The sequence below is a fragment of the Heptranchias perlo genome, chromosome 9 (genome assembly GCF_035084215.1).
Source record: "Heptranchias perlo isolate sHepPer1 chromosome 9, sHepPer1.hap1, whole genome shotgun sequence".
In the NCBI taxonomy this organism is placed as follows: domain Eukaryota; kingdom Metazoa; phylum Chordata; class Chondrichthyes; order Hexanchiformes; family Hexanchidae; genus Heptranchias; species Heptranchias perlo.
In genome coordinates, this window is record NC_090333.1 from 63,029,238 (window position 1) to 63,052,257 (window position 23,020).

Here is a 23,020-nt window from a genome sequence, read left to right on the forward strand (position 1 = left end):
TTTTAAACTGATTTGTATTGCTAAAATAGTTTGTTTCGCAGCAGGTGATATTCACAGAACACTTGTTTCTGTTGAGCAATATTCTTCTTCCCTGTTTTGTCCATGTAGAATAGAAATAATTAACAAATGATTTGATTTACAGCTGTACATTTAAATACTGAATCAGCAATTCTCTATTGAGGTGGTAAATGTTTAATTTATTTGGGAAACAGTGTATTTTATAAGTTCCTCTCATTTAGCTTTGTAGTGTTAAACAATGAAATCCGCAAGTAATTTTTGATGTTGGTATATGCACTGTAATAGATGATGTGAGGTGTAGTTTCAGCCTGGAATCAAGCGAGAACTGATTACCACAGATCAAGTGAATTATCCAATCTAAACTAAAATGTGGACCTCACTTTAAAATTCTGATTTAAAAATGTACATGAACCCATAAAACCAGTATAACATAATAGATTTGGAAATTGAAAGACAAACCAGAATGCAAAATAATGTAAAGGTCTGAACATGTCAGTACAAGCTGTACAGTGGATGTGATTTGCTGAGGATTTTTCGAGGCCAAATCATCCTAATGAACTGCTTTGGCAGTAGTAACCTGCACTATTCATTGAGCCACTCGTGTTAAAGACCAAAGAATAAGATTTGTGTTTCATTGGTGCATCACATCATCTTTGCAAGTGGAGCTCACATTACTGCCATTAAGTTAATTTTGTTACAAATTGCGAGTTGTCGAGAAATTAGGACCAGCAGCATTCTTCACTGCATAAAAACCCGTCTTAAAACAGTTCAAAGATTTTCCCACTGTTTACTTGCAAAAACCATTCCGTTTTTCACAATTGTGGAAGGTAAAAATTACATCAACATACTCTTCAGTGTCATTACAAATTTCTGCAGGTTTTATAGAAAGATATAAAATGACTTCTTTGAGGTGTTATTTAAGAGCTTGTAAATGAATAGCTGCTGCTGTTGATTATGTAGTGTTTCACTGTGCCATGTTTTTATTAGATTTACTAAAAACTAGATTTACTGAAGTATAGCATTCTCGATGAAATGCTAGTGTTAAAACATGTGGCATACATTCTATTTGAGTTTCAAAATAACCTACTTGAAGACTTTTTAGCATAATGACCTTGGTGCATTTATTTTAAATTTTGGTATTTTTTACTGGCATCATTTAATTCCACCCCCCCCCCCCCCAATTTGCACTGTCAGCACATGTTGCGTCTGAAGCCCTTGTGTTGACTAAAAATCGGTGGCTAGTCTGTGATGCATGTATCAGCAGACGTGGCTTACCCATATGGTGCAGTGCTGCTTGTAAAATCCATATGGTCCTGTTGAAGGGGATCCCAGTGGGGATGAGAGGGGTGTTAATGCCCTTTAGGCCAAGCTATTCCCTCCTGGTGCTCCTTTAGCATTGTCAGTACAGCCTGCTGAAGCATAAATTTGATTCTTGTTAATAATCAATGAAGTTCATTGTGCTTGATTATTTCAATACTGGAACAACTGTCTGTATATGGTTTTAATTCAGAAGGTTATTCTCAGACTTTCTGTGGTAGGTATAGTAGTGATTCAGATCCAAGTCCTGCATGAGCCTAACATTTTTATTATCATTCACAGGAAGTGCTGCAGACTGTGCCGAAGTTTTGCTTCCCTTTTGATGTTGAAAGGTACAGTATTGCGTGATAAACCAATCATCTTACATTTTACCCTGTGCTTTGAATGAGTGCAGTCCAAACTTAAAAGAAAACTTCCTAAAACTTCACCCTGAAGGAAAACTGAATTTTTGAGGTCTTTTGGAAAACCGAAGACTATACATACAGTGCCAGCTTATCACTTGAAAATTAGACATACTTTTATTTTTAAAAAAACATTGATAAATCTTTCATTTTGAAAGACCTTATCTGCAATTAATGATGTGTTGGTGCCTTTGTTTTGCAGTAGCATTTGAAAATCTGAGCCCCAGCATTGACCTTTTAACTGATGACATCCTCCTGAGTCTTCACACTTGAGTCTTCCAGCTTATTGTGAATATTTTTATAATCCTTTAAGAATGAGCTTTTTGCTCTATTTGTTGGGGGTGGGGTCTAAATGTGTCTGGTTGAAGATTTACGATATGTATGTAAAACTAGGCTCCATTGCTGCCATCCAGTGGTGTACTTATTGATACAGTTTGGTTTGGAAGAAGCAAGTGCACCAACACTGCAAATGTTCAGTATTAGTATGTTAGCAGTCTTTGAAATATCCTATAATTGTGGTGATTTTATTTCTCAACTTCGAAAGGAGCTGCAGTTTTTTTTGTGATACTCATTTAATGGACTTTTTCCCTTTCTTCCTCCAATTTCGCTCTTACTTTCTCCTCTTATGCCTACAGTCCTGAAGGCAGCAACTTGTGTTTGAATGTGCTTCCATGAACAGCAACCCCCTGTTTCACTTTTTGAAAGAGACAAACATTATATTTCCTTTAATTGTTGCTATGCAACAAAATGCTTAATGAGAGATTAGCATGTACTGATTGCACTGTTATTTTTGTGCCAGTTTTAGGTTCATTGTGTGGATCTGAAAATATAAAAGTTGAAGCACTGAATTAAAACCAAATGTTCATGATGAAAATGTTTGAGACCGTTTTTTTAGGTATGGAGAAGCCATATGCGTAATGATATAATGCACAAATGATAGTTTCAAGGCATTTTACCGCATCATGTTGAATTTGAAACAAACCATAGTCCCATAGAACCATAGAAAAAATACAGCACAGAAGGGGGCCATTCAGCCCATCGTGTCCGTGCCGGCTCGAAGAACAACCAGGTGCCCATTCTAATCCCACCTTCCAGCACCCGGTCTGTAGCCCTGCAGCTTACTGCACTTTAGGTGCAGGTCCAGGTACTCTTTAAAACAAAACGTCAAACATTATTTTTAATATTGAAGATGGATGCTCCTTTAGGAAAATCAAAGCATTTGCTTAACCTGGTAAATTCTAATGTTCATTGTTGTAAGGGAATCATGGATATGAAAATGTGTGAAATGAAGGTTCACCCAAACCCTTCTATGCCCCTTTCTGTCGTAGGTTATTCAAGTTGCATACAAAGTACCAACATTATTGAGACACTAATTTGTAGGTTCATATTGTATTTTTTAAGTTAAGCTTTCATCAAGGCAAAAACAACACTTGATTAAAAATACTTTTTTTTTAAAAACAATCCTTTAACAATTGTGTATCTGGTGATTCTTTCCCTCCTCACCCTCTCTTTTCTCTAACCGTACTAAAATGCCTGTTTATCTGTCAGTCTTCAGTTGTGATGAAGGGTACACAAACGAAAAGTCAACAACATATCTCCTCTTTACGGATGCTGACCAACCTGGATATTTCTCGCACTTTCTAACTTTTTTTTGGTATTCCAGCATATGGCTGTTTTTTCTTCTTATCCTTTTAGCTCTGTTTCAGTTTATCCTTCCTCAGCCATTGTGGTTTTACAATTTGTGTTGCAATTTTGTTTCTTTTCAGACAGTTGACACTCTGTCCATGAAACTTTGATTTGCCAATTAATGTTGTACATGGTCATTTTCAGGGTTTCACAGAGTCAAGTGGGACAGCACTTCACTTTTGTGCTTACAGACATCGAAAGCAGACAGAGGTTCGGTTTCTGTCGGCTAACATCAGGATGTAAAGTCTGCATCTGTATCCTCAGGTATGTGGAATTCAAATGAATTGCATATAGTATGTTAAAGGTATACAAAAAGGTTTTGAAGTTTAATTGACATCTCAAACATTCAAACTTTGCAGGAGGCTGCAAGGCTCCTTCGCTGGCACTCTGGACTGAACCCACCATACTTGATTTCATTTTTTTTGGTTTAATTTCTATGTCCTGACTTGATGAATATTTCTGTCAGGTTTTGTTCATGATGTCATGAGTTCATACTTCCAATTGTTTTCGTCACCCCTCCACTACCTCTGTGTTGTCAGACTGCTTGACTAACTACCAGTCTTGGGTGAGCCATGATTTCATCTAGCTAAACACTGGCAAGACTGAAGCCATCGTCTTCAACTCCTGTCACAAACTGTATTCACTCGCACCAATTTCATCCCACTCCCCGGCCACTGTCTCGGGCTAAACCAGACTGTTAGTACTTTCAGCATCTTATTTGACCTCCAACTGAGCTTCTGACCCCATATCCTCTCCATCACAAAGATCACTGACTTTCACCTTTGTAACATTGCCAACCTCTGCCCCTAACTCTGCCGCTGAAATCTTCATCCATGCCTTGTCACCTCCAGATTCAATTCTCCTGACAGGCTTCCCATCCTCCACCCTCCATAAAATTCCTCGTCCAAAACTTTACTGCTCGTATGCTATCCCACAATAAGTCCAGCTCACCCATCACTCCTGTCCTCGCTGACCCACATTGGCTCCTGTTCCCCTAATGCCTGAAATTTAAAATTCTCATTCTTGTGTTTAAATCCCTTCATAGCCTCACGCCGTGCTATCTCTGTAACCTCTAGCCCTGAAATGCCTCCCTTAAATTCTCCATTTCTATGACTCTGGCCTCTTATGCATCCCGCTCTCCCTTGGTCCCATTATTGGCAGATGTACCTATAGACGCCCAGGCCTTACACTCTGGAATTGCTCCACTAAACCCCTCCACCTCCCTCTCCTACTTTTAAGATCCTCCTCAAAATCTGCAAGCTTTTGGTCAGCCTTTTTAATATTTCCTTCTTTGGCTCTGTGTGCAATTTTTTGATTATATTTCTGTAAAGCACCTTGGGATTTTTTTTTTACATTAAAGGCACTATATAAATGAAAGTTGCTGGTAAGAAACTGCTGATTATTAAAAGGAAAAGAAACTTCAAATGTTGGAAATTTGAAATTAAAACAGAGTATGCTGGGAAGACTTGGCAGATCTGTCAGCATCCGAAGGAGATAAGATTGGGTAACTTGTTGGTTGTAGAGTTTTCATCATACCTCGGGGATTAAACCCAAAATGTTAACCTATTTTTTTTCAGTGCTGACAGACCAGCTTTGTATTTCCAGCATTTTCTCTTCTTACTTGGGAGAGTGTAGCTTGTCAAATTCTGTTTTTTCAAAATTTGCAAAAATTCAGCTTTTAGTCACATCCAGCAAACTATACATTTTGAGTGTTATAGCTCTGTGTCATTTTTCTTCGAATACCACTGTCTTCATTTTCAACTCCGTTGCTGTGTACCATCAAGTGGGTTGGCGTGTGGTTGTAGTTGTCATTTATGTTATCACGATAATGAGGCTTTCTGAAGTAAATTCTGTATTGTTGGTGCAAATTTGGATTTTCATCTGCTGGACGGCTTTAACATTAGCAGAGCAGAAGAGGTGGCAGAAATATGACTGTTGCCTGAATGGCTGAAGTCCACCTGAAGAGGCTGTGAAGTGGTATAACTCTTCAGAGTTTTGGCCGTGTGCCTGAAGATTTTGATTTCTAAGAACTTTCTTAATTGCTAGAGAAATTCTTAGAGGTGAAATGCTGAAAAATGCTTCACTATCTGTACAGGGGCTTGGAGGGGTTCACTCACTCATGCTGGTGGTCACCATTTTTCTTTGGGTATCATTTTCAACCCCACTGCTGGTTGTATTGATATCAAAACCAAAGCAACAAAGTTGTTACATTTGCAGTCACAAATTGGAGCGTCATAATTCCAGCTCTCTGGCTAATGTGTAAGGGTTGTAACTTTTTGTATAGAGCACTGGTTTCAATCTTGATGCAAGAACAAGGTAATTTTTGCAGTTCTCATAGACTGAGGAAATTATGCATAATACTACAAAAGTTGTCACTGTTTTAAAAATAGCTGTAAGTTGTATTTTACAATTACACTTGAGTATACAACTGTCCACAGATTTTTCTGGCAGGGCATTCAGTTTCTGGTATCCACCTGCTTATGTTTGGTATTTTATTTTAGATGTTGTATTTCACTACTTTCTGTTCACGTAAGCTAGCTGTTCCATCAGAAAACATTTTTTTTGTACAAAAAACTTAATTAACAGTTGCACTGTCAGGACAAAATAATTTGTATTGTGTAAGATTTTTTTCAGTTGGATCTGGCATTGACGATTTCAGGGTTCTGTTTCCTGAAGCATCACTCGTCCCTGAATAGAACTGAGCCAGTTTTGTTATAATTACAGGATGTCCCAGTGTTTATTATTTAAGTATTTTGTCCCATTAAATACTGCAGACAGACAAATCCACATAACATAATCTAAAATGATTAATAGAATATGAAGTATATATTATTTTTGTTTGAGTCTAATACAGTATTTACTACAGCTGAGTAACTAATTTTTACATTCTAAGCTGAAAAATATGCAGTACATGAGGGACTGTTTTGCAAATTCTGAATCCTCAGGGACTTTTAAGATCAGTTTTTGCCAACCTCTAATAAAGTCCTGGATTTATTTTGGAGATGTACACAAATTGCATGTATAATGTAAGGATGAGTGTTGAGCCTTAATAATGACAACAGCTGTTACTAACAAAATAGATACAATGCATGCAAAGATTGTAATACAGCACATACTGCAAAATTAAATATTAGCAACTATTTCTATTTCAGTCTGATTTTAAAAAAATAATTGTGCTTCACAGTAATATGGTGGTAATGTGCTACTTGAATCATGCACTTTAGTAGTCAACAATTTTGCAGTGCACAATCCAGTTACAAATACTGTAAATGTATTTTATTGCTAAAATAGCTTGACTGCATTTAGTGATCATGGAAACTTGTATTACATTACCTTTGGAACTGCTATTAAGGCCCACAGAAGTGTGTAAATAATAGTGTCTCATTGGCCTCTTGCTTGTTTTCTTGAGATTTGATATTCAAAATAAAAACTGATATTTTTTACTGATTTCCTCAGAATTTACCCTTGTGTTTGAGCTCTAACAACTGAAAAACGCAGTTTTATAAATCAGCAACAAAAACTGAATTTAAAGATCCTTATCAATCCTCTTTACATCCACTCTCCCGATAGGGAAAGAAACACTTTTAAAAACATTTTCAATTATATTGGGTACTATTGTTCGAGATCTGTGCATCTGGAAAATTGGTATTAATCCATGTGGTCCCAGATTTTTATTTTTCAATTATCTTAGTGTTTTGGTGGGAATCTACTTGTAGAAAAATCCATGTGTGGCATTTTAAAATGGGAAAAGGTTCCCATTGTCACATGGAAGCCTTAAATGAAATGATATCCCTTAACTAAATGAAGGTCTCTGATTGTGGTATCAGTAAGTATTTTGAAGTAATGCTACTTTTTAAGACACTGTAAATCATTAAGCACGCTTTCTCAAACCGTGAAGATTATATTCTTGTGTGCAAGAAGTTGTTTTTGGTTCCCTTTTAATGGGAGTAATCAAAAATGATTTAAAAACTACAGCAATAATGGGACTTCAGGGATTTTTAGTTACAATTTTTCTATTTGTAAATCACAAACCTAGTTTTAATTACATCTGATTTTAGCAGCCAGTGTAATAAATTTTGTCTGCTTGAGAGCTTTTTCTTCTCCAGTATAAAAACATTTTAAGCATTGCACCATTAGAAAGACCTTCGGATATCATAAATTTTGTTCTAAGTAAGCAGTCCCCTTGAGTCTCTAAATTATTATTTAAGTGTGCTTTCCATGAAAGAGTTGCAGTTAAGCATTAGTGTGCTGTACCAAGGGTAGTGCACAGATTTACACCCAATCCCCACATGGTGAGTTAAGAATTTGAGCTGTATTGTGGGAAGGTGTCACATGGAAGCATTTCCCCACAGGGAGAGGGGGAAAATTATCAGAGGTTAGATTCAAGTACTTCTGGTTGGATGGAAAGAGTGGGAGTAGCATTCGTGCAGCCTGTGAGCAGCTCCCTTCTCCACCCTCTTTAGTGAAGATGATGCCTGGGGAAGGGAGGAAAATAACAGTTTAATTTTTTAAAAAATAGCAGTGGTGGAAATGTTGAAATAACTTTGCAGTATGTAGATGGTGCTAAGGGATGGGCAATAATGTCCACATCCAGAGAATGAATTTTAAAAAATCATTAGATTAATATAGTGTTTATATTCTGTTGCATTATTTTTGCAGTGGAGGCACCTAAATGAATAATGAACTGAAAGTAAAATCTGCTAAAATCATTACATGAATCACGTATATGCTCAGAAATCCAAGCTGCTCTATGGTGTTCTATACATGTACGGTGTTAAATCAAGATTTCTCTGTTCAATTTAATGGTTTAAACCATGGTTATATTTATGGAAGATGCATTTCTTGTTTAATTCTGACATTTTTCATTTTAACCATCTGACTGTTCTGCTTCTGTAAACAGATTAGATTTTATAAGCTGTGGGGACAAGACTGTAATAAATCCTTCATCCATCAGTGACATGAAACCTTCATTAAAATATTTGGCCTGCTTTTGATTTTAAAGTATTGCGATTGTTAAATTGTCACCTTCACTTACAAAAGGAAGTGCTCTAACAAGCAAGCTCACTTTTTTTTAAAGGTAAGCCTTTGTAGTGGTGTAGCTCCGATTGGAGTGAAGTCATCATTTGCCAAAGGCAAATCCCCTTAAAAGCAGAATGTTTCAATTTTACACATTTTGTGTCAATTTTCTGCACAAGAAAGTAACCCCCGAGACATTTCAAGTTAAGGTTTGGAAAACCAGCTTCCTCTGTTTGATTTGATTACTAGGAGCTGCGTTCCTGCTGGAAGTTGATGTCAGTGGTCAGTAAGTTATTTGACGGAAAACATTTCCTTTCCTTTATTTAACCTTTGACTTTTGAAAGTAAAAGTTAATCAAAGCTTAAGTAGAAGCAGCACTAAGGTGGAAGTCCACAGCTGGCAAATAAAGTTGATCCAGGTCTGTAAATGTAACTTTGAAAGACTGCTTTTTGACTCTTTCCAGGTGGAAATCTTAATAAGTTTTACTGCAGTTTTGCAGTTCTTCTAAAATGGGGGAAGAACCAGAGCAATTTCAGACTCCAGAAGCATCACAGTGACTTGGAAATTGCTGTCAAAGTTACATGAATAAATACATGTTGAAGGCTCTTGGATTTCATCAAAATGAAACCTATTGTATCTGAATCTGGCAATAACTTCACAAGTCACAAAACAATATTGTTAATGGAATTTATTACTGAAGGTACAAGTTACATAGCATCAGGAATAGGCCATTCAGCCCCTCGAGCCTGTTCCACCATTCATTTAGATCATGGCTGATCTGTATCTTAACTCCATCTACCTATCTTGGTTAGACCCTTGTCGAACAAAAATCTATAAGTTAAATTGATGATGTATTGCTCTGCAAGAGTAAAGTGATGATTGGAACAAGGGCAATAACTGGAAAGTTCTTGCCGTCATATGTGTCCAAGGTTATTTTTTTCAGCCCAGTTCTGTTTTTTTAATTATTTAAATGCGCCCATTTATAGATCTACTCTTCAGAGATCATTTTGGCAACCAGTTATTGGAGTGGACATGTTAGGGTGATGTATTTAAAGGGGCTTTCCTGAGAATACATCCACTTCTTATCATTGGTTGTGTGATTGCTTAGTTCTCAAGGTGAGACTATTTTTGTTTTCAGGAAAAAATTGCAGTTTGGCTGTTGAAATGGAATTTTCTTTTGGATCCATGGAGCATCAGCTTGGTTTGGTTGGGAGATCTCGTGCCTCTGGGTCAATACGTTGTGGCTTCTAGTCCCCCATTAGAGCTTAAGTGCATAATTTAGGCTGACACTCAGTGCAGTACTGAGGGAGCACTGCATTTGCAGACCTGGGTTACTTTAGTGAGGTTAAGCAGGTTTTGTCTGTCTGTTAAGATAGACCCTTAAAGCTGTAATGGGAAGGCAGTAGGGATAGAAAGGCTCAAATCTTGTCTGTGGGAATAAGTGCGCACTTGGAATACATCTGGTAAGAATGAACACTCATCTCTTGAATTGTATCCTCCTTTAATGGGAAGATACTCAAAAGTAGAGTTGTTACTTTACTTTATCCTAGATTTTTTTAAATGACTGCTTGGAAATAGAATATTTTTAGTATCACATAGCAGCTTCTGTGAACATTTCGTGACATATCCTATTCAGATTTTAGTTATACATTTGGTGCATTGTGTAGACAAAAAGTTAAAATGCAATACTCTTATTTGAGAAATGATATGCAAGATCTGTTCGGGTGGTCATCTTTCAGTACTTCAAAAAGGTTGGTTATTGAACCTGAAGGCAGTCAACCACGTTGAATTTATTGACATTTCACTATGGCTAGCTATTATGAACGAAAATTAACATTTTTCTGTTGTGATAAAACTTCAATTACTGCGCTAATCAATATAAACAAATAACCTGAGGTTTGTTTATCCGCAATGCTTTGAATTTGCTTTTTTCAAGAATAAAGACAATTATTAATTTTATTGACAATGTCAAATGATTAAATCCTTGTTTTTAAAGATGTTCATTTTTGTTTAAACGCTTGCACAAGTGATCAGTTTTCATGTGTTAAGTGTAGACAGTGAGTGCTGGCAAGCGATTGGGCCACGGACCATTCCAACCAAATCTGATCCTGTCCTCACATACCCACTTTCCAGCAAGGCTGTCACAGCACAGACCATGAATTGAGCCTGGGATCTTCTGATCTATATACTTCTGTTACGTGCTGCCTTTAATAACTGAGAAATTAGTACAATAGATGACAAGATAAATTAACAAGTCGTGACGAAGGTTTCGAAAGCCTGTCATATGAAGGAGATGCTGATTTGTGCTGTCTGTGCTCTGCCTAGCAGGATGTAATGCATTCTTATGTGTAGTACAGGATGCTTATATTCGCAAAATATATTCCTTGCTCAAAATTCAAATTATTGTGTAGCATATTTAAATTCACTACAAAACTGTTTGATATAAATATCAGTGAATAGTAATATAACAGTTAATTCTGCAAACATGAGGTTTATCCCTTTTTATACATGTGTTCTCTCAAACGATATTCGGTCACAGAGGTGTTCATTTAGTTGGTTTGTTTCTCAAAAAAAAATCCACCCGATATGGACTTGTGAAATTGGCACTGAATCATCAGCATTTTGGAACAGTCTCTTTTTGCAGGCCAACAGCAAGGTTCTTATTGCCTAATAATGGCAATGTAGAGGAACTGTAAAATCTAATTGATGGAATATTTTACTCAATACTTGGAATTTATAGTTTTAAAAGCATATTTTGTTAAAGAATGTTTGTGTTCTTCAGTACAATTTTGAAAATATACAGTTGTGGTTTACTGTATGTAGTTAAAATAATGAGCTTTTGCTTACAGATCAAAGGAAAGGGGAAAAATGAACATTGCAGATGAATGTCTGGAATGTCAGGGTATTAAAAACATTTGCAACAAAGGCACCATAGTTTTATTTAACCCATCTTATGCAGCAAGTTAAACTTTTGGTGAACATTTCCATTCTTGAGGCTTGACATTACAGACATTACCTTATCCTGAATTTTCTTTGTTTCATTTACATTGATAGTTGATATAGTACTTGACAGAAATTACACACTGGAAACTGATACTGGAAACTCTATTGGGGATCGAGCAGGGAAGTGGAGTTGAGGTTGAAGATCAGCCAGGATCTGATTGAATGGCGGAGCAGCCTCGAGGGGCCCTGTGGCCTACTCCTGCTCCTATTTCTTATGTTCTATGTTCTTTAGTAATGCAGTCATATTTGGCAAAATATTCCTGATAAGAAAACCAGGTAACTGAAGTTACCAATTATGTGTTTGATGAAATAGAGATGCTAACCAGTCCGTTTACAGTAAATGGCTCAAGTTGAAATTGGGCTTTTTCAACATTTATTCAGACTCCAAAGCAAAGGTTTTGCTGCCAACGCTGTTTTTGTTTGTCTGACTTAAACTGACTTTTCAAAAAAAATTTTGAATTGGAATAATTTTTTTTAAAAAGTACAATAGTGAATCAGTCCGTTTGTAAAGAAGGACTGAGTTTACAACTGAAAGTACTGGTTTTGGTTGCTCCTTTATGGTGTTTTGCTGTTCATTATGGGGGTAAATGACAGATTGTTGGTGCTCAGGTTATTATTAAGCGGACAATAATCATAACAGGACTACCGTTCAGTTCAGTTGTATTGGAAGTCATTGTGCCAAATATGGGATCCTAGGCTTTATAAATAGAGAAATGGAGTACAAAAGCAAGGAAGTTATGCTAAACCTTTATAAATCACTGGTTAGGCCTCAGCTGGAGTATTGTCTAATTCTGGGCACCACACTTTAGGAAGGATGTCGAGCCTTGAAAAGGGTGCAGAGGTGATGTACTAGAATGGTACCAGGGATGAGGGGGAGTAGTTATGTGCAGAGACTGGAGAAGCTGGAATTGTTGGAACAGAGAAGGTTAAGGGGTGATTTTAATAGAGGTGTTAAATTATGAAGGGTTTTGATGGTAAATAAGGAGAAACTGTTTCCACTGACAGGAGGGTCAGTAACCAGAGGCCACAGATTTAAGGTAATTGGCAAAAGAACCTGAGGAGAGATGAGGAGAACTTTTTTTACGCAGCGAGTTGTTATGCACTGCCTGAAAGCGTGGTGGAAGCAGAGTCAGGAGTAACTTTCAAAAGGGAATTGGCCAAATACTTGAAAAGGAAACATTTGCAGGGCTATGGGGAAAGAGCAGGGGAATGGGACGAATTGGAGGAAAGCTCTTTCAAATAGTTGGCCCAAGCATGATGGGCTAAATAGCCTCCTTCTGTGCGATATGATTCTATGGTTTCATTTATCTAAGTAAGCTAGCAAAAAGTTTCCATGTGTAAAAAGTTGCAGATTTTGGTTCAGCAGAAGATTCAGATTTGTAAACCTAAATATTAAGTATAGATGATGGAAGGATAGTGTCAGAATGGAATGTTGATTGATGCAGCATGCACCAATATGTTTGTGCATGTAAGGGAAAAAAATAAAATGTACAGGAGAGAGAAATTGAGTGAATGGGAGATGTATGTGTAGACACTGACATGCAATTGGATGGTATGAATAGTAAATGATTTGCATAAATTATTTGAAAGAGGTGATTAATCACATGGTTTACCAGTTTTAATAATGAAAAAAGATAATTGGGTCTGGAAAATTCGATCCTTATTTAGTTAAGTATCTCTGTGGATTTCACCAACAATTCTCCGCAGATTTTCATTGTCTCTGATCATTTTATCTTGGACTTTGCCGTTGCCTGGCAGTTGTCCAATTTATTTAAAGTCAAAACATACAGTATTGAAATATTTAGAATACCCATACTACATTCAGAAACCCTGTATGCCTTGATATTACAATGACATAATGAAGATTTGAGGGGAAAAATGACCTCTATGTTAACAACAGAACACACAACTCCGGTATTAACCATGTTTACACTTGTACTTCAGTGGTGCCATCTAGGAGTAAAGTTGGCATTCCCTGCTGCTTGAGGATGTGGCTTAGATCAAAGGCTTCCTGCAGTCTCACTCCAGGACTCTGTTTATACTGCACTAATCAACAGCCAGAGATGAGGGTTTAGTGCAAGAATTTACAATACAAAATTTACTCCAGAATGGTGTTCATGCTTGATGCACAGCATTTTGTTGGAGAGGAGCTTGTATAGTCTCGATTTCATTCCACCTGGGGTTTTTAGGGAGGGGTGTATTGGGACTACTGATGGGTACAAATATATTTAAGTCTGTATATACACATTTGTGTGGACATGTATATATGTACATGTGTGTGGAACTGCAATTGAACACACTCCGTATTGTGAAAACTATTCATACAAGAGTTATGTTGAAGTAGATATTTTTTCTTGACAAAGAAACTTGACTTCAGGAATGCATTACCATGTTAACCAAATTTGCTAAGAGCCTCTGCAATTACAGTGGAGACAAAGGATACTCAGTCTATTTGCTTGAATATGACCCTCCTCCAACCTCCGATAAGATGGATCATGTTGTTGCAACAAGGCTGTACCACACTGATAAGATTTTAATCTTAGTCTAAACCTAGTACTTGTTGCATAAATTTGAACTTCCTGAAAGTATAGGAGGATTAAAATTGTTTTTATAGAACCTTGAGTTTTTTTTCTTTAAAAAGAAAAGAAATTTATTACCGACATAATGTTGAAGTTATCAAAAAACTAGGTTGAGTGGAAATGCCCTCCCTAAAATACTGGCCATTTTAAGCTTATTGAAAAAAGTTATGGTACGTAAACTTGACAGTTGCATCTAATTTAAAATATTTTACAACCATTAGGTCTTGTTTTTACAGTAGGAGAGAATCAAGGAATAAATACAGTGGTAGATAAATTTTGACAGCTTAACATGACATTGAAATGTGAGACCTTGTTTATACAGCATCTTTGAAGGAGGGGAAAAATGAAAGATTATAAGTCTCGAAACATAAATCAAATCGGTTAATCCAGTGTCGAAAGAGGAATCTGAAAAAACAAAGGAGTAACCTTATTCTGAAGCTCGTGGTACATAGTGTCTGAATAGTCTTGGATGGAAAATATTTATAGCTTCAGTATATTAAGCAGATGAAAATGTGTTTTGCACTCTATTGGTTATTGCAGTAGATTGAAAGGAGTTCAGCAGTGTGAACCCAAAAGGATACTATGCTGATCTCTACAAAATGTGTTAAATTAAGATTGAAGTACCATTGTCGAGTATTGCTAAATTTATAATTAAAAATGGTCGTCTACACAAATTATACTTGGGGTTTATGTGATTATATTTAGTAGATTAGATGCGTCAGCCTGTGGCTCAGTGGCAGCACTCTTGTTTCTGAGTCAGAAGGTTGTGGGTTCAAGTCCCACCCCAGAGACTTGAGCACATAATCTAGGCTGACATATCACTGCAGTACTGAGGGAGTTTATCTTTGATCTGCCCTCTCAGGTGGAAGTAAAAGGTCCCACAGCACTAGGCAAAGTAGAGCAGGGGAGTTCTCCCAGTGGCTTGGCCAACATTTATCCCTCAACCAACATCACTTAAACAGATGATCAGGTCATTTGTTTTGTTACTGTTTGTGGGACCATGCTGTACACAAATTGGCTGTAGCGTTTCCTACATTACAACAGTGACTGCACTTCAAAAGTACTTAATTGGCTGTAAAGCGCTTTGGGACATCCTAAGGTCATGAATGGCGCTATATAAATGCAAGTCTTTTTTTCTTTCTTTATATCCTTCAGAGGCATTCGTATTTCTTTATCATTAGTTTGCTTTTGAGGTGTGCTTGAGTGATGTTTCTGCACATTGTATTGGAGCATTGGACAATTTACAATTGTACCCTACTAAAGTTTAATACTTTAACATTCATTTTTGAATCTGAATAAATTGAGTAAAGAAGACTTGGAATGAAATAGTGTTAAAGATGGTTGTGATAAATTTGCAAAAGTATAATGCATTATCTATAATGGCTCAGAATTTGAAGTCAAAATAACGATGAGGCTAATGGCCTTATGTGCAAATGCTACTGCAACTTCAGGCAAGGGGCAGATGTGAGGTGAAACATGGAAATCCAAAAGTTGCTATCCGAGATGCGCCGCTCCGCCGTTAGCTTTGCGAAAATTAAAATGATGAATTCAGTGTCAAATCAGGTACAGAAAGAGAAATAAAGAGGGAAAGAAGGACTGGATTAAGAGAGAGAGAAAAGAGAGGCATCTTGCTGTCTGCCTCACAATAGAAATGCATTGAACGGCGTGAAGTTCTTCTATTTGCGTGAAGTTCCTCTATTTGCACGGTAGATACAAACGAAACTTGCCACAGAAATTTAGGGCTTGTCCATTTCAGTCTAAGTACCCTTTTAACGACGTGATGAGTGTTAATTACTGCCAGTCAACCTATTTGGCAGTGAAAATTAACTACATCGGGTGTGCAGGTTTTAATTGTTGGAGATTTTTTTAAAAATTAAAATTAATTGTTTTTAAAAATGCTTTCTTTCTGCCTCTCTTTTCTTTCTAATCCTAATCCAATCCTTCTTCCCCTCTTTATTTCTCTTTCTGTACCTGATTTGACACTGAATTCACCATTTTAATTTACACTTCCTTCTCAGTCCTTCTGCTGTTAATTTCACAGTCCTTCAATCTGATTGGTTAAGGAAATATGCAGTTGTTTGCCCTGTTGAGGGCGTCGTGCTGGTTCCATCTCCCACTTCCAGCAACTTGCGGCAAATCATATGGAAATTAAACAGGCAAGGACAAGTCTGTCTAACAGGCACCATTCATTGACCAGTTACAGCAAATTCTGGGACAATGTAATCTATCTTTGATTACCATACGCCTTCAAGGAAAATTTGCGTTTTACTTTCAGTGAAGTGTTTCTTCAACTTTTGTTGCAGCACAATTAGCGCTCATGAATAAAACGTTTCTACTTTCTTTGCCCAGCATCATCATTAAGTGCTCCCAGATATGGTGAAGCACAGGCTGAAATTCATTCCATGCCTTCATCCCAGCGACACAGGAACACACATTAACATCTACCTGTGTGGCATCTCACTTTATACCATTTTCAGGTGATAGAAATTCCATGAGATATAATTTTTATTGAGCTATTTAAGACCACATGTCAGGATAGTGTGTTTAATGCAATTATATAGGGCTCTGGTGAGACCATACCTGGAGTACTGTGTACAGTTTTGGCCTCCTTGTCTGAAGAATTTATACTTGCTTCACAGGGGTGCAACGAAGGTTCATTAGATTGATTCCTGGGATGAGAGCATTCTCCGATGAAGAGAGATTGAGTAGAGTGGGCCTGTATTCTCTGGAGTTTAGAAGAATGAGAGGTGATCTGATTGAAATGTATAAAATTCTTAGAGGGCTTGACAGGGTTGACGCTGAAAGGCTATTTTTCCTGGCTGGAACATCGAGAACTAGGGGTCATAGTCTCAAGATAAGGGGTCGTCCATTTAGGACCGAGATGAGGAAACATTTCTTCACTCAGCGGGTTGTGAATCTTTGGAATTCTCTACCCCAGAGGGCTGTGGATGCTCAGTCGTTGTGTATATTCAAGGCTGAGAACAATAGATTTTTGGATTCTAAGGGAATCAAGGGATATGGGGATGGGGTGGGAAAGTGGAGTTGAGGTAGAAGATGAGCCATTTCCAGAACTAGCCACGCCTCCAGCCAAACTGTTCCAGTACAGCTGCAACACTGGCATCTACCCGACAACGTGGAAAATTCCCCAGGTATGTCCTGTCCACAAAATGCAGGTAAATCCAATCTGGCCAATTACCGTCCCATCAGTCTACTCTCAATCATCAGCAAAGTGATCGAAGGTGTCGTCGACAGTGCTATCAAGCGGCACTTAGCAATAACCTGCTCACCGATGCTCAGGTTGGGTTCCGCCAGGACCACTCGGCTCCAGACCTCATTACAGCCTTGGTCCAAACATGGACAAAAGAGCTGAATTCCAGAGGTGAGGTGAGAGTGACTGCCCTTGACATCAAGGCAGCATTTGACCGAGTGTTGGCACCAAGGAGCCCGAGTAAAATTGAAGTCCGTGGGAATCAGGGAAAACTCTCGAGTGGCTGGAGTCATGCCTTGTATAAAGGAAGATGGTAGTGGTTGTTGGAGGCCAATCATCTCAGCCCCAGGACATTGCTGCAGGAGTTCTTCAGAGCAGTGTCCCAGGCCCAACCATCTTCAGCTGCTTCATCAATGACCTTCCCTCCATCATAAGGTCAGAAATGGGGATGTTCGCTGATGATTGCACAGTGTTCAATTCCATTTGCAACCCCTCAGATAATGAAGCAGTCCATGCCCGTATGCAGCAAGACCAGGACAACATCCAGGCTTGGGCTGATAAGTGGCAAGTAACATTCACACCAGACAAGTGCCAGGCAATGACCATCTCCAACAAGAGAGAATCTAACCCCCTCCCCTTGACATTCAACGGCATTAGCATCGCCGAATCCTCCACCATCAACATCCTGGGGGTCACCATTGACCAGAAACTCAACTGGACCAGCCATATAAATACTGTGGCTACAAGAGCAGGTCAGAGGGTGGGTATTCTGCGGCGAGTGACTCACCTCCTGACTCCCCAAAGCCTTTCCACCACCGACAAGGCACAAGTCAGGAGTGTGATGGAATACTGTCCACTTGCCTGGATGAGTGCAGCTCCAACAACACTCAAGAAGCTCGACACCATCCAGGACAAAGCAGCCCGCTTGATTGGCACCCCATCCACCAACCTAAACATTCACTCCCTTCATCACCGGCACACCGTGGCTGCAGTGTGTACCATCCACAGGATGCACTGCAGCAACTCGCCAAGGTTTCTTCGACAGCACCTCCCAAACCGCGACCTCTACCACCTAGAAGGACAAGGGCAGCAGGCACATGGGAACAACACCACCTGCACGTTCCCCTCCAAGTCACACACCATCCTGACTTGGAAATATATCGCCGTTCCTTCATCGTCGCTCGGTCAAAATCCTGGAACTCCCGACCGAACAGCACTGTGGGAGAACCTTCACCACACGGACTGCAGCGGTTCAAGAAGGCGGCTCACCACCATCTTCTCAAGGGCAAATATGGGTGGGCAATAAATGCTGGCCTTGCCAGCGATGCCCACATCCCATGAACGAATAAAAAAAAAAATGATCTTATCGATTGGTGGAGCAGGCTCGAGGGGCCATAAGGCCTATTTCTTATGTTCTTGCGTTCAAACCAAAATAATTATCTTCCTTTCAACTATAGGCTTGGATTAAGAAACAGATGTTGCCTTGTAACAATATTGCTAGCTCATACAGGAGAACAAATCAATTAGTGCAGTCTTTGCACATTTGTGTTTACTGCGTTTTAAGAAAAAAATTAACAAAAAAAGTTGTATGTTGGTTTTCTGTGGCATTTATCCAAAGAATGGGCTACCGAAACAAACTGTATTTCATTTCCAATACGTCCCAGACTTGTATCCTTTTCACAGCGAACACATTTGTAACCTGTCAGAGTGTGATTGCTGTTCGGAGTTTGAGGCTCTTCTCGGAGGTAATGACTAAACTTTGTCAAATGCAACCCGAGATCTTGTGTGTTTCTTTTGCATTGAAAATTGCTCTATCTTTGGCTGTGAAGGTCACAGCTGACCTGAACAGTTCATTGCAATCATTTTAACAACCTCACTGTATACTGTACATTGATTCGTTCCAAAGAAATCCCAAACAATACCAGACCACCATATCAGAGAGTAAGAAAGTGTTGCAACAAACCCCTCTCAATCCCAAATACGGTAGAATGAGAGAATGCTAGCTGAATCTCGTATGTAGTCCATTCCACGCAGGCTCTATAGATTTCATTTCTCCCAGTCTAATTAATGCTGAAGTGGTACAATTCTGCTCATCTTCTGATGCTGATCTCAAATCCAACTATTCTGAACAGCTGCTTGCGATACTCCAAAGGCCACAAGCACAATTGTGACCCCCTCAGTCTCTCTTCCTTGCATGCTGGCCTTGCTCTGAGGAGCACCACGGACTCTCATAATTTATAGACTATTGCAGCTGCTGCTGAGAGCACGAACCTCCCTGCAATGTGAAGCTCCCCTGCCCACCTTCCCCCACAACCATAAGCATGTGGATTAAATATCAGTAGGATATGTGCCTGTTGGGAAGGGTGATCTTTGCCTGGGGCTGGGACAGCACATCTGGAGCCCTTGCTTGGATATCTATATTGCAAAATTCCCATCACTAGTTACACAGCGTCCCCTTCTCCCTCCCATAGTAGCAGGGATGGATTGATAGTTTCCTAGAACCTGCTTGTGGGATTTCAAGAGTAGCTACTTGATGCAACAACAACTTCAGATCATACAAGGTGGACCCAAAGCACTGCCCAGCCTACTGTGCTCCATCACTTTGTGGCTGTTCTATTCCTGCACTGTTTGTACATTCTCTTACTGTAGTGTTAATCAAGCCAACAGGTGGTCAACAATTACCAGTCATCCAGATATGTTCTTGTAAGTACTGTGGAAGCAAAGTGCACACCAATTGTACCAGTGTAAAATTCTGAAACATATATATTTTTGTAAAACTATTTGGATTGTGTCTTGAATATGCCAGAGGATATTCTGAAGGAGTTACGTGTCTACAACATAAGACATCCAAATCTAGAGGGGTCGTTTTTTATTTAAAAGTAAAAGTGACTTGGATACAGATTTGTGGAACTACCTTTGGTTCAACTTTTAGCTATCCAATCATAACTAGATGATCTCTAGCAATAGCTTTACTTCCCACTCCTTCACCACCGCCAGAGCAACCCTTTGCGCCACCGCACTGTCACCCCCCCCCCCCAACCTTAAAGTATCCATCCTGGGTACCCTCTTTATCTGCATGCTGGCCCTTGGTGATATCAGTCACAGTCAGGGGTAAGCTTCCATATGTAGAGTGATGCACAGATCTACCTCTCCCCCAACCTCTCGACCCCTCCACTGCCCCTGCTATCAGACTGCTTGTTCAACATCCAATTTTGGATGAACCATTACTTTCTCTAGCTATACAGTGGGAAGGCCAGAGCCATACTCTTCAATTCCTTAGATTCTCAGCAATTGAATAAGACCTCACATCCATTGTATTGGAAAATCATTGATGCCTTTTTTTGGCCTTGATCAGAGTAAATCAGAGACTGGGACACAGGCTGGCAGAGGGACTTTCTGAAACAGGAATGCTGCAAATGCAGTCAGGCTTGTTGAAGAGAAAGTTATGGGGTGAAGAGGTTAGAAATGCGAGAGGATAGCCAAAAGCCATCTTGCTTAAGTCAAGTAAGGAACCCAGTGATGTGCGGTAGCGTTGCATATTCTTTGCTGTATGACATGATGGCATCACCTGAATGTGAAGTTCAAATAATATAAACCAACAAACAAACAAACCAAGAGCTAGCACAGTCCACCTTTGGAGAGAATGTAGAAGCACACGAGTGAAAGACACATATATCCAGCTCAAATCATATGGGGATGCTGTTGTTATATCTCTGGGTTGAGCTATTATACAAGTAGATAAAAAGAATGTGTGTCAACTCCTACAAAAATAAATAAGAAGCTCAGACATTTTACAGGAGTGACTATGCCACTACGCTTGAGAAGGTATCTGAAAAGAGGTGAGTTTTAGGAAGAGTTTTAAAGGAGGAGAAAGAGGTGACGAGGCGGAGGGGTTTAGGAAGGGAATCATAGAATCATAGAATCATAGAAGTTACAACATGGAAACAGGCCCTTCGGCCCAACATGTCCATGTCGCCCAGTTTATACCACTAAGCTAGTCCCAATTGCCTGCACTTGGCCCATATCCCTCTATACCCATCTTACCCATGTAACTGTCCAAATGCTTTTTAAAAGACAAAATTGTACCCGCCTCTACTACTGCCTCTGGCAGCTCGTTCCAGACACTCACCACCCTTTGAGTGAAAAAATTGCCCCTCTGGACCCTTTTGTATCTCTCCCCTCTCACCTTAAATCTATGCCCCCTCGTTATAGACTCCCCTACCTTTGGGAAAAGACTTTGACTATCGACCTTATCTATGCCCCTCATTATTTTATAGACTTCTATAAGATCACCCCTTAACCTCCTACTCTCCAGGGAAAAAAGTCCCAGTCTGTCTAACCTCTCCCTGTAAGTCAAACCATCAAGTCCCGGTAGCATCCTAGTAAATCTTTTCTGCACTCTTTCTAGTTTAATAATATCCTTTCTATAATAGGGTGACCAGAACTGTACACAGTACTCCAAGTGTGGCCTCACCAATGCCCTGTACAACTTCAACAAGACATCCCAACTCCTGCATTCAATGTTCTGACCAATGAAACCAAGCATGCCGAATGCCTTCTTCACCACCCTATCCACCTGTGACTCCACTTTCAAGGAGCTATGAATCTGTACTCCTAGATCTCTTTGTTCTATAACTCTCCCCAACGCCCTACCATTAACGGAGTAGGTCCTGGCCCGATTCGATCTACCAAAATGCATCACCTCACATTTATCTAAATTAAACTCCATCTGCCATTCATCGGCCCACTGGCCCAATTGATCAAGATCCCGTTGCAATCCTAGATAACCTTCTTCACTGTCACAATGCCACCAATCTTTGTGTCATCTGCAAACTTACTAACCATGCCTCCTAAATTCTCATCCAAATCATTAATATAAATAACAAATAACAGCGGACCCAGCACCGATCCCTGAGGCACACCGCTGGACACAGGCATCCAGTTTGAAAAACAACCCTCTACAACCACCCTCTGTCTTCTGTCGTCAAGCCAATTTTGTATCCAGAACATTGGGCCTGACGGCCAATGGTGAGGGAGAAGGAAGGGGATATTCTTAAGAGGCTGGAGTCAGTGGAACAGATAGTTTGAGAGGATAGAATTTTTAGATTTTGAGCAGTCTGGATCAGCCTGAGACAGCTGAGACCAGGATGTCAATGTAGTCATCCACAATGAGTGTGTGTGGATGGGCAGGGGTTTTGTTTGGGAGTGAGCAAACATTCTGTGGGATATAAGTAGAGACGTTTTATTGATCCATTAGCAGAGTCCAAAAGAACAATGTTGGGTAGACTGGAAGAAGATTGTTGAGGTTAGCCTCCAGTGGGTGTGCTGGGAGGGGAGAAATGAAAGATGATATGGCCAAGTGAGGATGAGGAGGGGGGAAATGGCTAGGAGAAAAAATTAGCACAATGGAAGTCATAGGCACGGGCTTGGAGCAGTGAATTGAAAAAAGGAATTCAGGTTACATCGGCATGGCAGAGATTAGACCTGTTGTGGTTTTAAATGGAGGACAGAGGAAACAAAATGGAACCGTCTAAAGTTCACGTCCGAGGCCCTGTGATGAGATGAAGTAGACTTGAAGACAGCAGCTTGGAATGACCACAGAACTGTGCCCAGATTCGGAGTCAGTCATGGAGAGGGGGCAGATTCAGGAGCCGTCAAGCGGCAAATTTTCAGTGGCGATGCTTTTACTCAATCATAACCACTGAAGCTTAATATCGTAATTGGAGTTTTATTCATAAACTGTGAAAAGCAAAATATAGATTTGCAATTTGATACCATTAGAACCACATAGA

General features: G+C 39.3%; 1 protein-coding gene across 4 annotated transcripts in view; it reads left to right on the forward strand.

Annotated features, from left to right (window-relative positions):
- Positions 1-23,020, forward strand: part of dennd1b (DENN/MADD domain containing 1B) — a 244,552-nt gene that overhangs the window by 92,709 nt on the left and 128,823 nt on the right. For all 4 annotated transcript variants that reach the window (XM_067990635.1, XM_067990632.1, XM_067990634.1 and 1 more), the window contains exons 4-5: positions 1,618-1,667; positions 3,567-3,686. In XM_067990635.1, the coding sequence (XP_067846736.1) occupies positions 1,618-1,667; positions 3,567-3,686 (170 nt within the window). The remainder of the gene's footprint in view (positions 1-1,617; positions 1,668-3,566; positions 3,687-23,020) is intronic.